General features: G+C 43.8%; 1 protein-coding gene across 1 annotated transcript in view; it reads left to right on the forward strand.

Moving 5' to 3' along the window:
• The window catches only part of NCCRP1 (NCCRP1, F-box associated domain containing), a 427,848-nt gene that overhangs the window by 106,709 nt on the left and 304,938 nt on the right, over positions 1 to 16,201 (forward strand). The window contains exon 3 of the mRNA XM_044056895.1: positions 13,156 to 13,252. Coding sequence (XP_043912830.1) covers positions 13,156 to 13,252 — 97 coding nt within the window. The remainder of the gene's footprint in view (positions 1 to 13,155; positions 13,253 to 16,201) is intronic.

Here is a 16,201-nt window from a genome sequence, read left to right on the forward strand (position 1 = left end):
TCTAGTGTGGCTCTTAACCAAACCAACCATTTGCCAACTTTTTATCCAAACCCCCAGAATAAAGGGGAGAAACTTCTGCACTCTTTGGACATGCACAGGCAGCTACGCTTCTACTTGGACAAAACAAAAGCTTTCAGGAAAACTGAGCAACTGTTTGTAGCATATGCTGCAGGATCACAGGGCAAGGCTATCTCAAAGCAGACTATCTCCAAATGGATAGGACATTGTATTCGTTACTGCTACACACAGCATGGAAAATCAGTCCCTAATAACATTAGGCCACATTCCACCAGGGCAACAGCCATTTCAGCAGCCTTTCTAAGAGGAGTACCTACCAAGGAAATTTTGGAGGCTGCAACTTGGAGTTCAGTGCACACATTTACCAAACATTACCACTTTCCTCTTTACTCTACTCTAAATCCAGAGCAGGATTTGTCACTGCAGTTCTGCAGGGCCTCCTAGCCAATCCTAACTATTTATAGACCAGCCACCCAACCTTAGCTTTGGGATTCTACCCAAGTGTAATGACTGCAGCAGTGTAACACGATGAACATAGTGCAGTTTTGTACCTACCATAAATGTAGATGTTTGAGTGTTCACACTGCTGCAGTCCAGGTTACCCTCCCTCCATCCCCTCTGTCCTAGCTGGACTTATCTATACCTTTCTACCCTATACAACCTTTGTGATGTATTTGCTTGTAACTGAAGGTATTGCTTTTATTTTATAAATATATATATATATATATATATATATATATATATATATATATATATATATATATATATATATTTTATTAGCAGTATGTATTGCCTACCTACTTGGGGGCACCTGACATCTGGGGCAAGAAAAACTGAAGAAAATGGCATCGGATGCATTTTATATACCCCTGGCACACTGACGTCAGGGAAGAAGCAACAGCAACCGACGCCGGACCAAGACATTGGAACTCTGGCCGACTGCGGGACCACCTGACGGCAGGATAACCCAAGTGTAATGACTGCAGCAGTGTGAACACTCGAACGTCTACATTTATGGTACGTACAAAACTGTACTTTTGGCATCCCTTTTACTGTTTGTGCGAGTCAGAGAGGGGCGGCATTCCCTGGGTCCCTACTGTGTCAGTGTATGTGCTATGCGTTGCCTCTTTGCCAAGGCCAGAACATACTGGGCACACCTCCATCTGCCTACTAGGGCAGGCTCAGGTTGTTCCTCCTCCAAGTCACTCTGTGCCTGTGCAGGCCTTTGCATTGGTGGAGGGTTGTGTGGTCCTGCCCCATGCTGTTCCTGCTGCAGCTGTTTCCGCAGGATCATATTGTGTAGCATGGCACATACCATAACAATTTGAGTACGTGTAACTGGTGAGTACTGCAAGGCTCCACCAGTTGTGTTCAGGCACCAGAACCGTGACTTGAGCATCCCAGACACATGCTCTATAGTATGTCTGGTCTGTGCATATGCCTCATTATGGCGTTTTTGTTTGGGTGTGTTTGTGCATTTCTGATGGGTGTCATCAGCCACGGCTCTAGTGCATAACCAGCGTCCCCTACTAGGTGACTGTAAGGGATGTCCCCATTGGCAAATCTCTGGTACAGCTGCGTCAGATGCCAGATGTGAGAATCGTGATAGCTTCCAGGGCAGCCAGCACACACATCCATTATAATGCCCTGGGCATCGCACATGACCTGGCAGTTGATGGAGGGGAAGCCCTTGCGGTTGATGTAGACCCTACCCTGATCAACAGGTGGTGCTTTGATGCACATGTGTGTGCAGTCTATAGCACTCACTACCTCAGGGTATTCTGCTATTTGGTGGAAGAGACGCATATTGCTGGCCAGCACCTCACGGGTGTTGAGGAAATATATATGCTCACCGGCATGTGCTGACATGGCATCCAGGAACTGGTGGAATAATCTGGATGCTGATGCCTGTGAGATCCCCATGATATCCCCAGTTGAGCTTTGGGAGGTACCTGTGGCCTAGACTGTGGTTCCTAGGCCTACACATACCTTTGTATCCAATGGGATGGGTTCCCCTCTGTCAGTTCTGTGCGTCAGGCGTGGCCAGCACAGCTCAAAAATTTGCTGTAGGAGGTCCGTGTCCACCCTATAGCACTCCACTGTCTCCAGCTCATGTAGCCCCTGGTAGGTTACCCTGGGTCTGTACACCCTTCTCCTTCTCCACACTGTGGGTTGGTCAACAGCATTCACATCCTCACCACCCTCAGCATCTTGCACATGTATGATGCCTGCTGTGGCCCCTATTATTTTGTAGTTTTGTTTGTTAAAAGTTCCCTGCTTGTATACACTGGTGGTGTCGAGTATGGGAAAAACCAGAGGGAAAGGTGTTTGCATGGTTTATAGTAGTGTGCTGGGCTGGTCTGCCTGTGTAATTAGCTGATTCTGATACATTTCACCTGCCAGCTATGCTAGTTCTCCTAGATTACCTTCCTACTGTTGTTTTCTCTTCCCATTGCCTTCCTGTTTAAGCTGGGGGAGCGTGCCATGCAAGCAGAGTGCTCAGATGTGCACAGAGCTGCTATTTCCTGGTTTAACTTTTTTTTTCTTTAAAACCCGGTGCGGACACCCGCTTAGGCAATGTAATGAGTGCTAGGCAGCCTCAGACACACCCCCTTGCTTAGCTCTGCTAAGCTAGGAGCAAACCCGAGCCACAGGGCTTCAATCCGCTTACAATATGCCTGACACACCCCCTTATGATGTCAAGCTAACTCCTAGGCTTGCACTAAGCTATTCCTGCTCTTACACTGTTGGGAGCTGACTAGCATGCTGGGGAAATCTGGGATTCACTATCATTCACCTCATTTGCATAGGATTGCCTGCTAATGCTTGGTTACATGTCTCACACTGAGCCTCCCTCCTTAGCAACCACTACTCACTGGCCATGTTGTCTTCTGCCTTGCCATTGAGTATTATGGCAGAATAGTGATTTTAGTTAGAATGCTTATTTTAGGTTAGTTTTTTATCCCCCCCCCCCCCAATCTCATTTGCAGGCCGCTGCCCTACGCTTAAACTGCTGAGATTGGCTAAAACAAAATTAAAACGTTGACTTTTTTTTTATTTTTTACACCATTTTCAATGCCAGTGGCCTTATACTTGGCCATTGGCATGCTTCCTGACTGATATGCACCCTTTATTTTGAGCTGTCACAGCTCCGTTTTGGAATTTGCAGAAATGTACTCTGTTACTAACCAAATACATTTCTGCAGATTACACTAGTCCTGCGCAGCCGGTTTCCAGCTTCCTGGATTGCAAATGGGGTAATTTGCATACAGGGGCTGAGTCCGTGCAGGACTAGTGCAGGAGCGCTCTTGCACGCCCCTGCAGACTATTTCTGGATTGCATGGCAGACATATTTCCTGCTAGAGCTTCTGCACTGATAAAGCATGCTGTGCAAGGCTTGCAGAATCCGGGGGAATATCTAAAATATTACTTCTGTTATTGCAATTCTGTTATTGTTGTTCTGTTGTTGTCCAGGTTTTTATTTGATGTAAAATGTATAGTGTCAAGCTTTTGTACCTGTAAAATGCAAAAAATTTGTGTTCTATGTGGATCTTTTTTCCCCTGGGCCTCCTCTGAAAAAGGACACGTCCAGTCTGACCTTCCCAGTAACCAAATGTAAAATAAATAAAATAAATAAGTACTTCTGGGGTAGCTTGCAGAATTATGTTCCTTCTGGTCATCTGACTTCTAGTTCCCATGCAAGCCCCCATTGCTGGAAGCTGGCAGGATTTAGCACCGACCTGTAAAAGTACACACACACAAGGCTTTTGCTCAGATCTGTGGCAGGTGCTGGACGTCCTAAAACAATTTCATACCTCCACACTTCCAGAGTAGTAATTAGTTCACCCCAAAGACAATACAGAAAGCTTCCTAGTACAGACTTTGTGTCTCTGGCTGGATTGAAACCTGTGAGATAGCATCTTTATGATCTAGCCCATAAAGTTATTTAATTTAAGATGTATTTTAAAGTTTGCTAGACTGAGGTTAACCTTCCAGTTTCCCCTGTTAAAAACATATACATTTAAACAGTTACAATAGTTCATGTACATTTCTGTTCTCTCCGGTAGGGCACACTGTGGATACATGTCAAACACAAGCACTTTACAAATACTGTACCTTTTCAACACAAACATCTGTACAAATCAGTTTGATATACACATGACATACAGTTCTAATACATTTGTAACACAAGTATCTTGTATAAATTAGTTTGATATTCACAAATGACGTATAATTATTTACAAAATTCAGCTAGCTGTGCTGGCAGTACCTCCTTTCATCACCCCCCCCCCAAAGACTCAAGCTAGTTTTTCAAGTGCCCCTTGAGAAACGTTGCTTGAGAGGAATGAGCCTATGTGGGAATACAGGTTTACTATTGTTTAACCGAATGTGCTTAACCCGAATGTATTGTGTTGAAATACATATAACCGAACAAATAATACAGACTGAGTTATAACATCGAAAACAGATACCCGAACATAAAGTACAATTTGTCTTTAAGTGTTTGACATATTCCTGGTGATGATGTCATAACATTGCATATTCAAATTTGGTAGTACACTTCTGGGAATCCCAACATTCGACTTTAGGATATCCCTACTGTGGCGGTTCAGGAAATTCTACCATATTCCCCAGACTCGGCTTGTTGGTAAGCTTACTGCAAATACACACTTGTTAGTATCATTGTTCGTATTTATACATACAGACCAAATGGTAATATTGGCTTTGTCTCCCTTTCCTAGGTATAAGATAGATAAGGTAAAATGAGCTCCTCCAGTACCACTATGCATTCACTCCGAACTATAGGTGACATATACACCACTGAGCTAAGTTAGAAAGGGAAAAAAATGTTAGTAGTTGCTGGTTATCAGTACTATCTTAAGAAACATACTGATACCCGTAAATATTGGTGGTGTTGTTCAAAGCAGACAGATAAATGTAAAGGGAGGTGTGTCACAGACCCCTGCAGCAATGGTAAGAAACTGTTGAAGACACGCACAAATTTCAACGCTCCCAATCCCAGCACTTGTGAAGGTTTAAGGGTTCGTACAGCCATTAAAAGAAGGGTTGCAAGCATATTAGAGGATCCCTGTAAGATTGTGTCCGAGGCATTAGCAACAACCTCTGCGGATGTGGTTAACACATTACCCAATACTGATGCATTGAAGCAGACGGTGAGGAGTGTCAGACACAAGGAAAGGTCTTCCAGTATAAAATCTCTGGTGTCATTAAGCGATATAAATGCTTCACTCTTCACTGTTAAATGTGGTTCGATAATTGCCCAGCACATTAAGAAAGACTGTGTAGTAACTAATGCAGTAGTGTTGACCACCGTTGGTAATCTTCAGGTCATGTGTAGTTCAGAATATGTATTAGTGGACCGCACATTTCCACTAACCGTTAAGGAATGCAAGCAAGTGTGTACTATTCACTGCTGTTTGTAGGGAGAGTAGAAGGGTAGGGTAGTTTCCGTGCTGTATGGCATCCTTAACTCAAAGGCAGAGAGCAATTACGACTGCAGTTATTCAATTGTGCACCCAGCATGATTTGCTGTTTAAACCAGAGATGGTGTTGAGAGTACAAACACCTTCTTTAGTGACAACTGCTTACAGGCTACAGAAGTTCGATATGCACACCACTGTTCACCAATATGTGATGTGGTGATCCCACCACTGCCAACCAGTATGCGACAAACCTCCACCCCTGGGCCAGTAATCAAGGAACCTCAATTCTCACCGTGGTAAACTTTGCCCTTTTCCCCACTATAGTGCAATCTTGGAGTTTGGTATATTTATTTGGGTGGGTTTGGTTTGTTTCCTTTTTTTGTGGTGGCCAAGTGGTTTGTTTCCTGGAGTAAAACTCCTGTGATTCAGGTTTTCATTAAAATAGTTTTCAGCGAAATAATCTTGTGGATGTGATTTTCGGGTAAGTGATATTTCGATAATACAAAGTAAACCTATATATGTATCTTAAAAAAATATATATATATGTGTGTATATATATATATATATATATATGTATATATGGGATCGCTACAGAATCCTGAAAGTTCAAAATCCTGAAATTACACAGGATACCAACACTTATTATATTCCAGCACAAGTACATACAGAAACATATTACCCTTCAACTATATGCAGGGGGACAAGCCTCCCTGCACCCCCCATGTGGCGGGCTGCGCCAACCACATCCCCTGCCATTTAAATATATCAACTCCGAGATTGCACTTCACTACATTAAGTGCAATCTTGGAGATGATATATTTAAGTAGCAGGGGGTGTGGGGGGCAGAGGGAGGCTTGCCCCCCTGCTTATACTTAGAGAATAGTAATTTTGTTTGCATTTTATTTGTTTCTGTATGTACTTGTGTTGGAATATAGTAAGTGTTGGTATTGTGTGTGTTTTCAGGATTTTGTGCTTTCAGGATTCTGTAGCCCTCCCATGTGTGTGTGTGTGTATATATATATATATATATATGTATATATATATATATATATATATATATGTATATATGTAAATATATATATATATATATATATATATATGTATGTATATATATAAATGTTAATAATTTTGATGTACAATAGCTCCTCCTCCTGATGTCCTTCAAGGATGCATCTGCAGTCCTAACATATGGGTTGTCCTGCCTCAGGCAGCCCTTCGGTCGGCCGGATTCCAAAGTCTGGGTCTGGCCTCGGCTGATGTCGCACTTCACCCGACGTCATAGCTGCTGTTTGTTGGGTATAAAGGCATCAGCTGACACCATTTTCCTCAGTCTTTCTTGCCGCGCGGTGCCCGAAGCAGAAGCTGTTCGCAAGTGCCGGTCGGTCAGATCCAGAGATTTTTACTACCGAAGACTTCTAAAAAGCTAAGTACCCCGTTGGGGACTCTTTCTTGCCTCAGCCGATGTCAGACAAAGTAAATAATTGTTTAACTTGTGGGAAACAAATACCTCATAAGGATTTCCACTCTTACTGCCTTCCTTGCTTAGGCCCAGACCACGACGTATCAGCTTGTCTAGCCTGTGCTTCCTTCAACCGACGGACGCGTAGGAGTTTTTTGGTCCCGCTTTTGCATACAAAATGTCGTCAGAGACTCCGACTACACAATTAGTTAAAAAGCGGAAGGAAAAGGACCGACACTCGCGGTCCGCGGTTTTGGCTGAAACCGTGGTTAGGCCAACCGCGAGTGTTTCGGTTTCGTCTGAAACCGAGCCCTCGGTTCTTCCTTCGGCCGAAAGCATGCCTCCGATAGCCGAGGCCCCACACAGCATGCCTGAATCTGCTACTGAATTTACGGCTACAGAAACAGGCACCCAGGATTTGTCAGACACTATTCCCTTAGACATATCTACCCCTGCACGTGGGGCTGCGTGATGCCTGTACTGCCCCTGATTCTCTTCCTCCGGCCCCTGCCAAGCCTGACAGATATTATAGGGTTCCGGACACACACTACCATTTGTATAAGGCTCCTGTTGCAGACTCTGAAACCATTTCACAGGGCCCTAAAGGTGTGGCAGCTGCCTCTGCCAAAAACCCTCTTCCCTCTGAAAGGGAATCTAGAGCATTAGAGAGATGGGGTAAAAAGGTTTATACTTCTGCTACTCTTTCGGCCAGGGCCTTAATCTGTCAATTTCACATGATTCAGTACCAGAAATTTTTGTTAGACCAGCTAAGTAAAAAAACTGTCCTCTCCTGAACCTATAGACCGCAAGTCCCTTCAGGATTTGGTACATAACTCTCAGCAGGTCAGTAACCATTTTTTAAAATGTGGCTATGATGCACTGGAGGCTTCCTTTAGATCAGCTATGACTGGAACAGTGATTCGAAGGCATGCCTGGTTAAAAGAACAATCCTTATCAGACCATGTTAAGTCAAAACTCCTAGATGCTCCCATGGAGAAACAAAGTTTGTTTGGCTCCCCTGCACAGGAGGTTCTAAAGAAGGTGGAAGAAAAAGCAAAATCTCTCCAAACAGTCAAGGATTTCTTACAGGTCCAACCTCCGAGGTTTAGCAGAAGTTGGCCTTCGAAGAATTGGTCCTTTCCAGACAACTCCAGAGCACAGAGAGGCAGAAATAGATGCCCAAGAGGCAGAGGTCAATCTAGGGGTGCCTACAGGGGACGTCAGTGGCAACCTACCAACCAGAGAAGTACTGCCACAGATTCAACTACAACCACTTCCACAGGGCAGACTCAATGACTTGGCTCTGGTTCCGCCTACCAGGGAACAACTGGAAGCACCCTTGGGCGGAAAGCTAGCCTTATTTTCCGACAACTGGCATTACATCACAGGAGACAAATGGACATTACAAACAATAGACAAGGGCTACAGGTTTCACTTCCACACTCTACCAAAAAAGAGAGGAATGCCAAACCTACCACCAAGCCAAAAAACAGACGCTCTAAGACAAATCAACAACTTACTAAGGATGAGAGCTATAGAAAAGGTACTGCCTATGGAGCAAGGCCAAGGATTTTACTCCAGGCTTTTCCTTGTACCAAGAAAAGAAAATCAATGGAGACCTATTCTCGACTTGTCCACACTGAACACATACCTCATTGTGCCAAAACTCAAAATGCTGACCCTCCAGCAACTTCTTCCCATGCTGGGCAAGGAGTCTTGGCTGGTGACTCTAGATCTCAAGGAGGCATACCTGCACGTCCCTATACGACCAGATTGCAGAAGACAACTCAGATTTCTTGCAGGATCAGAGCATTATCAATTCTCAGCATTGCCCTTTGGCTTATCTACTGTGCCCAGAGTATTCACGAAATGCCTGGCATCAGTAATTGCTCATTGCAGGCTTCAGGGAATTCAAATTTACCCATACCTGGACGACTGCCTAATACAAGCGGACAACAAGGAAAAATTAACAAAAGATTTGAAAAATGTCATACAACTGTTGCAAGCCTTGGGATACACAGTCAACATGCAAAAGTCAAGACTAGTACCATCCCAAAGGATAACATTCTTGGGTGCAGAACTGGATACATCAACTCAAATGGCTTTTCTCACAGAAGAAAAACAAAAGCAACTACCAGTCTACTTCATGACATTAACAACACAAACTCAGCTTACTGCAAGGAAAGTCCTGCAAGCCCTGGGTTACATGGCATCCTGCATAATATTGGTTCCGCATGCCAGATTGCATATGAGGAAGTTGCAATGGTACCGAAGGAATGTATGGTCTCAACACAAGCACAGTCTAGAAGCCCAGATTCCAATAATCCCATGCCTGAAGCAAGAATTCCTGTGGTGGGCTCAGGCCTGTCGGTTGAACAGAGGATTGCCTTTCCACAAACCTCATCCAAGCCAAACCATCACCACGGACGCCTCAGACCTAGGATGGGGGGCACACATGGTGGACAAATGTATACAAGGCCGATGGACCCAAGACCAGCTGAATCTACACATAAATCTAAAGGAGATGCTGGCAGTGAAACATGCGATCCAGGCATTCAGACCACTCCTTCAACAGGGTCATCTGCTGATAAGGACGGACAATACCACAGTCATGTGGTACATCAACAAACAGGGAGGTACACATTCATATCCTCTATGCCGGATGGCAATGGAACTGTGGAATGTGGCCCTGAATCTCAGCATTCAACTTCAGGCCAGATTTGTACCAGGAAAAGAAAACTCTTTAGCAGACACCTTAAGCAGAACTATCACGGATGCTCACGAATGGATGCTGCATCCAGATGTCTTCAAAGCCATAACAAAGAAATGGGGACTACCACAGATAGACCTGTTCGCCTCCCCACACAACCACCAATTGAAGAAATTCTGCACAAGAGCATACCACCCACTTGCTTGGAGGGTGGACTCCCTTTCCTTCAGCTGGAAAAACCTGATAGCATATGCATTTCCACCTCTACCCTTGATGTACAAAGTTCTACTGAAGATCAGGGAGGATCAGCCAAGGGTAATTCTGATAGCTCCAGACTGGCCGAGGCAACATTGGTACCCGCTACTGAGGAGCATGTCTCGGACACACGCATGGCCTCTACCTCTATGCCCCTTACTACTAACACAGGACAACTACAAGATCCTACATCCAAACTTGAAAACACTGCAGCTAGCTGCCTGGAATATTGCATAAAACAAAATAACCCAGGTTTATCTCAGAGGGTTAAGGACATCATCCTGGAGGCACGCCGACCCTCCACAAGGAAGACTTATTCAGCCAAGTGGAAAAGATACCTCATTTGGAGTGCAGCAAAGGGAGAAAATGTCTCATTGACAAACATAGCACACATCCTGGAATATTTAGCAGAGCTGTTCCACAATGGCCTGTCTTATTCCTCCATTAAGATTCATGCATCAGCAATTTCAGCAGAATACAACATGGATCCTCCTGTCTTCTCTCTTCCTCTACTCAGGCAGTTCTTAAGAGGAATCAAAAATGTAAAACCTCCAAGGAAACCGCCTTTACCTACTTGGGATCTCAACTTTGTGCTGGAAAAGTTAACACTTCCCCCTTTTGAGCCAGCAGCAACAGCAGAATTACAATTCTTGTCTTGGAAAACTGCTTTCCTGCTAGCAATTACTTCAGCAGGAAGGGTATCTGAGTTACAGGCATTAATGGCAGTACAACCCTTCCTTATCTTCCATCAGGACAGAGTCTCTCTGAGAACTAACCCTACCTTTATGCCAAAAGTGGTCTCCAGAGTATCATTGAACCAAGCGATTAATTTACCTACATTCTTCCCCAACCCACAGAACAGGGGGGAAAGACTGCTACATACCTTGGATGTACACAGACAATTACGTTACTATCTGGACAGAACTAAGACCAGCAGAAAAACTGACCAGCTTCTGGTAGCATATGCAACAGGAATGCAAGGAAAAGCAATTTCAAAACAGACAATCTCAAAATGGATAGGAAATTGCATTCGATTTTGCTATTCTTTTCATGGAAAGACAATTCCTGATAATATCAGACCTCATTCCACAAGAACTACAGCCACCACTACAGCTTTCCTACGAGGAGTGGCTACCAAAGACATTTTAGAAGCTGCTACTTGGAGCTCCGTGCATACATTTGCCAAGCATTATAATCTACCCTTATACTCTAGATCCCGAGCAGGTTTTGCAACTGCTGTTTTGCAAGAGATCTTAACTACACCATCTCTATCTTAGTGCCTCCTCCCCCAGTTTGGCTATGGTATTCTACCCATATGTTAGGACTGCAGATGCATCCTTGAAGGACATAGTACAGTTTTGTACCTACCATAAATGTAGATGTCCGATAGGTATGCATCTGCAGTCAGGATTACCCACCCTCCTTCCCCTCTGTGGTATTCCTAGGGTATTTACTCATTTTAGCTAGCTGGAGGAATCTATTATGGTGTATTTGTTTGTATATATGTATATATATATATATATATATATATATATATATATATATATATATATATGTATATATATATATATATTTTCCTATTGTTTGCTCTCTACTCTTTGGAATTATTTGCATTTATCCAAATTTAGCCTTCCTAGAGGGCACCTGGCATCTGGGGCAAGAAACACTGAGGAAAATGGCGTTGGCTGATGCCTTTATACCCAACAAACAGCAGCTATGACGTCGGGTGAAGTGCGACATCAGCCGAGGCCAGACCCAGACTTTGGAATCCGGCCGACCGAAGGGCTGCCTGAGGCAGGACAACCCATATGTTAGGACTGCAGATGCATACCTATCGGACATCTACATTTATGGTAGGTACAAAACTGTACTTTTCAAACTTGCTGTATTATACGCTGGAAAATCATTTGCGGTTGAAGTCACTAAATAATGAGTTAAATCTAAGTTTTAGACTTTATCATAACTCTCAACTAATCACAGGCAAATCCAGAAGTAATCTGTGACACTAAAATATTAGTAATATTAATCTGCAACATTGACAGAATAAGAGAATGTAAATAAATATACATTTTCTGAAGCAAAAAGTCTGTAACTCTATTTATTGTTGTTAAGTATAATTCACCACCTTTTCTTCAAAAGGCCACCGGTTTAGTTAGGATTAAGGAAAGCAGAGCTAAAATGTCAATTTAAATTAAGAGTGTCCCCGAAAAACGGGACCAGGTGAGCGGTATGGACTTCATATCCATCCGAGAATGCATGTTAACATAAATCATGTTACAGCAGCTTTTTAATTTTATAAGAGCAATATTTAAAATGTTACCTTATTTTTAAGCCTTTGGCCCTCCCCCCATTATTTTAGGCTTTATCTAGATTTCTTGAGCTAAGAGGTTGAGAGGTACGCATACATTTTCATCCACTGCTCGATCGATCTCACTCACATACACACACGCTTCCTCTTTCATGCACGCAAGCACCTAAATACTCACACATGCAGACAGAAACAGACACATACTCTCTTTCTATTTTTTTTAATATTCATGTGTTGCAGAGATACTGATGAACATAGTAAACTTATGAATTTCTCACTACTGCAGTAGCCACACCTCCCCCATCCTCTCTTTTTGTGTATACCCTTTTGAGCTAAAGTTTATGGGCTCCAGGATGAGTAAGCTGTTTGCCCCTTGGGGGGCAAGCAGAGCAGCCTGGACACGTGTAGGGAGCCAGAGACTTCTGGACAGTAGTTATATCCTAGGCAGTATATAACTGCAGTAGTGTAAGCTAAGCAGCAGTGATTTTGAACTTTTGTTCTTATAGTAAGTGCAGTTTACACAGCTGTACTTCCTTAGTTTTGGTAGCAGGTAAAGAACACTGCTTTAAAAGCAGCCGCCTGCACTTTAAACTGTAAGCACACGACCCCCTCCCCCCACATACAAAAATGGAGGTGTTGGTTAAATTAAACAAAGCAGAAAAATGTGGACAGGGTAAAATTAGGGGCCATCTTAACCAGGTAAATCCACAAAGCACATGTTCCTCTTTTTTAGGAGCAGCTTAGGCTGACTGGCCATTTAAGTGGCTTGCTCACAGTTAGTGAGAGGTAAACCTGGGATGTTGAAGTCCAAGCCAGAACTACAGGATAAAGCTAATTTGCAGCTGTTAGACTTATTCTGCTATGCTAAACTTTTATTTTTGCATGTCACTGCAAATTACTGAAATATTCTGGATGTTGCTGCAGTCTGTTAAGTAAACATGTTTGCTTTTATTACATACAGGTGATTTCAGTGGCTGGAAAACTAAAGAAGAGCACCTTCCTGTCGATACAAGTGGAATTCCAGAAGGAGCTGTAATCTGCCACCTGCCAAATTACAGGTTTGTCTATCTCCTTCTCCAGGTTAGAAATAACATTCAACTGATGGGCCGTCATCCATATTTGCTGTCTCAGAACCTACTGTCAGTCATTAAATGGATTTTCTACAGTCATTTTATGCTGTAGCTACTATGCACTTACTGACTGGGAGCTGCCATTCTCAGATTGTTTCCTGAAAGCTCACCATACTGCTGGCTGAAGAAATTTGATACTAGCCCATTCATCCTCAGCCACAAAGACTGTATGCCTTTGTAACCCCTTGCTTGTTCAGGTACCACATCACGGTAGTGTTGTCTGTGGTCTCTAGAATAGGACCCAAGTCCAGAAGTGGTGAAATTTATTTAAGGTATGAATCACTGCAAACAACTCTTACATTTTTGTTGCAGCTTGTCCTGCGGACCCCACAAGCCTTCTACTTGAACTTCCATAGGCACTGCTTCCAACGCAAAATCTGAAGAATCCATCTGGACAGATTGAACTGGGGTCTGAAGAGAGAAAAGGTGTCCTGGATTCAGAGGCAGTTGATCCCTCCAGCAATTCCTATTTCACAAATCCCAGTACCATTGCCTGAAAATTCAAGGGATGAAGGTGTTTGGTCTAACATTTCAAGCACCATTTACCTTTTCTTGTATGGCTTGCTAGTGGTATAATGAGGCCTGGAATTTTGAGAAGCTCTTTTGCTGAGGCTATGTCTGGAAGAGAGCAATCCAAGAAAATGGCCTGCTGAGACAGAATTCTTTCTGGCAGGAAGGCCATCCTTTCCATTCATGTCCAATAACCCAGGAAAACAGTTCATTGAGAGGATGTAAGCAAGGCATTTGAAGCCCAGGTGGGAAAAGAGGGATGTGACCTTGTCTAAAGGTGCCATGCACCTGCATGCAAAATTTGCATAAATTAGCAAGTCATCAGAATGAATGTGGATGCCTAGGGTTCTGCAGTAGGCATGGGTCCTAACACTTTGTAAACCCACTGTACAGTAGATAGCCCAGAGGGTAATGCAGAAAACTGACAGTGTAAGCCAGACACAGCAAATATGAAAGTTCATGAAACTGAGAGCAATAGGAATATGGCAAGCATTCGTGAGATCTAGAGTGACCATGAAACAGTGGTCTGGAAGCAACACCAGGATACACTGTAAGGTGAACATTTTGAATTTAGGAGCTTTTTTTATAAAGGTGTTTAGAAGGACAAATCTAGGAAGGGTCTCCAGGAGTGCCCCCTTTTTGGTACCAAAAAGATTCTGGAGTAAAATCCTTTGCCTTTGTGTATCACAGGCTCTGGTTCTTTGACACCTGTTTCAACCATGTGATGGAGCACTGGAAGAAATGTCTTTGTCTGGTCTGGTGGGTGTGGGGGAATTCCCCCGAATGAGAGAGGATTTTCTGTACACTGCCAAGTGAATTCCCTTTGCATTATTCTCAGAACTTATTTGTCTGAGATTACTTGCAGCCAGACAGCAAGAATGAGAGAGAGACTGAGGAAATTAGACCAGAAGGAGGCACGAGGGGGGGGGGGGTGCTCTTTGACTTGGCATAGCCATTCCTTTGCAGGGTATTCATCCTTTTTCAGAAGGGAACCCCTCTTGTTTGGTTTTAAAGAATTATCCTCCTGCTGTTTCTTTTTTTGATCCCTGACTTTTTTTTCTTGGGTTTTCCTTCTGTCCATTAAAGGAAAACTCCTCCTTTTTGGAGGAGAACTTTTGTACATGAAACATCCTAGATACCTCATGCATTAATTTGCATCTGTAGTCCCACTGCTTGAGAATCTGTGTAACAGAGGGGCCCCTAGACACCAGTTCAGAAATTAAAGTTGCATTCAAAAGTTCTGCTTTTAAATTAGAGATGATGTTCATTGTGTTTCACTGTTGCAGTCCTTACAAAATGGGTTGTTCGGCTCCCGGTAGCCCACAGTCAGCAAGAATACCAAAGCCTTGGTATATGATGTCGGCTACCTTCGGCTGTAAACCCGTCGTCAGGACATCGGGTATAAAGGAAGGCAGCCAACACCATTTGCTCAGTCTTTCTTGGCACAGAGCCCGAAGCAGAAGCAATTCACATGAGTGCTGGTCAGCCGATTGCCTTCTTTTGTATTCCAACTACTTCAGATGAAGACATCCTCAGCTAAGTACCCCGTTGGGCACCCTCTTTTCTTGCTTTAACGAATGTCAGAGAAAGTTAATAGCTGTCTTGCCTGTGGAAAACAGATTCCGCACAGTGATTTTCTTTCTTACTGTATCACTTGCTTAGGCCTTGAGCACGACGTCCCTAATTGTGATCTCTGTGCTTCTTTTAATCCGCGTACCATACGCCGTAGAAGTAAAATTTTATATAAGCATTTCGGAGTTTGGCCTAGGTTCATCAGTATGGCGTCTTCTGGTCTCCCAACTTCCGATGTTCCTAAGAAGCTCAAGAATTAAAGATCACGACAGGCCTAGGGTCAGGTTGGCCAACGACATTCCAGTTAAGTTGGTTGTCGGCCCAGCAGTTCTCAGTGAGGCGCTTTCGCAGTCCCTGCAGTCCACGGATGTTCAGCCGCAGGTCTCTACTGATACCCTTTCTGAGTCCTCCATGCCGCAGGCTTCCACTTCGTCTTCTGACCTTCTGCCAGTCACTACCTTCGATGGATCCGGAGCCGCCAAGCAGGCTCTGGTTTCTGTGGCCTCTTTTCTTCGGCCTGAGACCAGACCCAGACCGGCGACCTTGGTTCAGACTACCACTGTGGCTAGGCCTCCCGACTCCCTTCGGCTTTCTAGCAGAACTTTCAGATGCAAATTTACTCAAAAGCAGGTGCAGGCCTACCCTCACATTCCTTAGTATAGATAATTAGAATGGCTAGTGATCTTTTGACTCTTATCCGGGGCTCTCATCCTCCTCCTTCTAAGAAAGCTAGAGAATTGTCCCCTGAAGTTTTGTCTCCCTCAGGTTCTGTTTCCAGCAATTCTGCTGAAGAAG

The sequence above is a fragment of the Protopterus annectens genome, chromosome 14.part0 (assembly GCF_019279795.1).
Source record: "Protopterus annectens isolate FY-2018-M chromosome 14.part0, PAN1.0, whole genome shotgun sequence".
Lineage (NCBI taxonomy): Eukaryota > Metazoa > Chordata > Ceratodontiformes > Protopteridae > Protopterus > Protopterus annectens.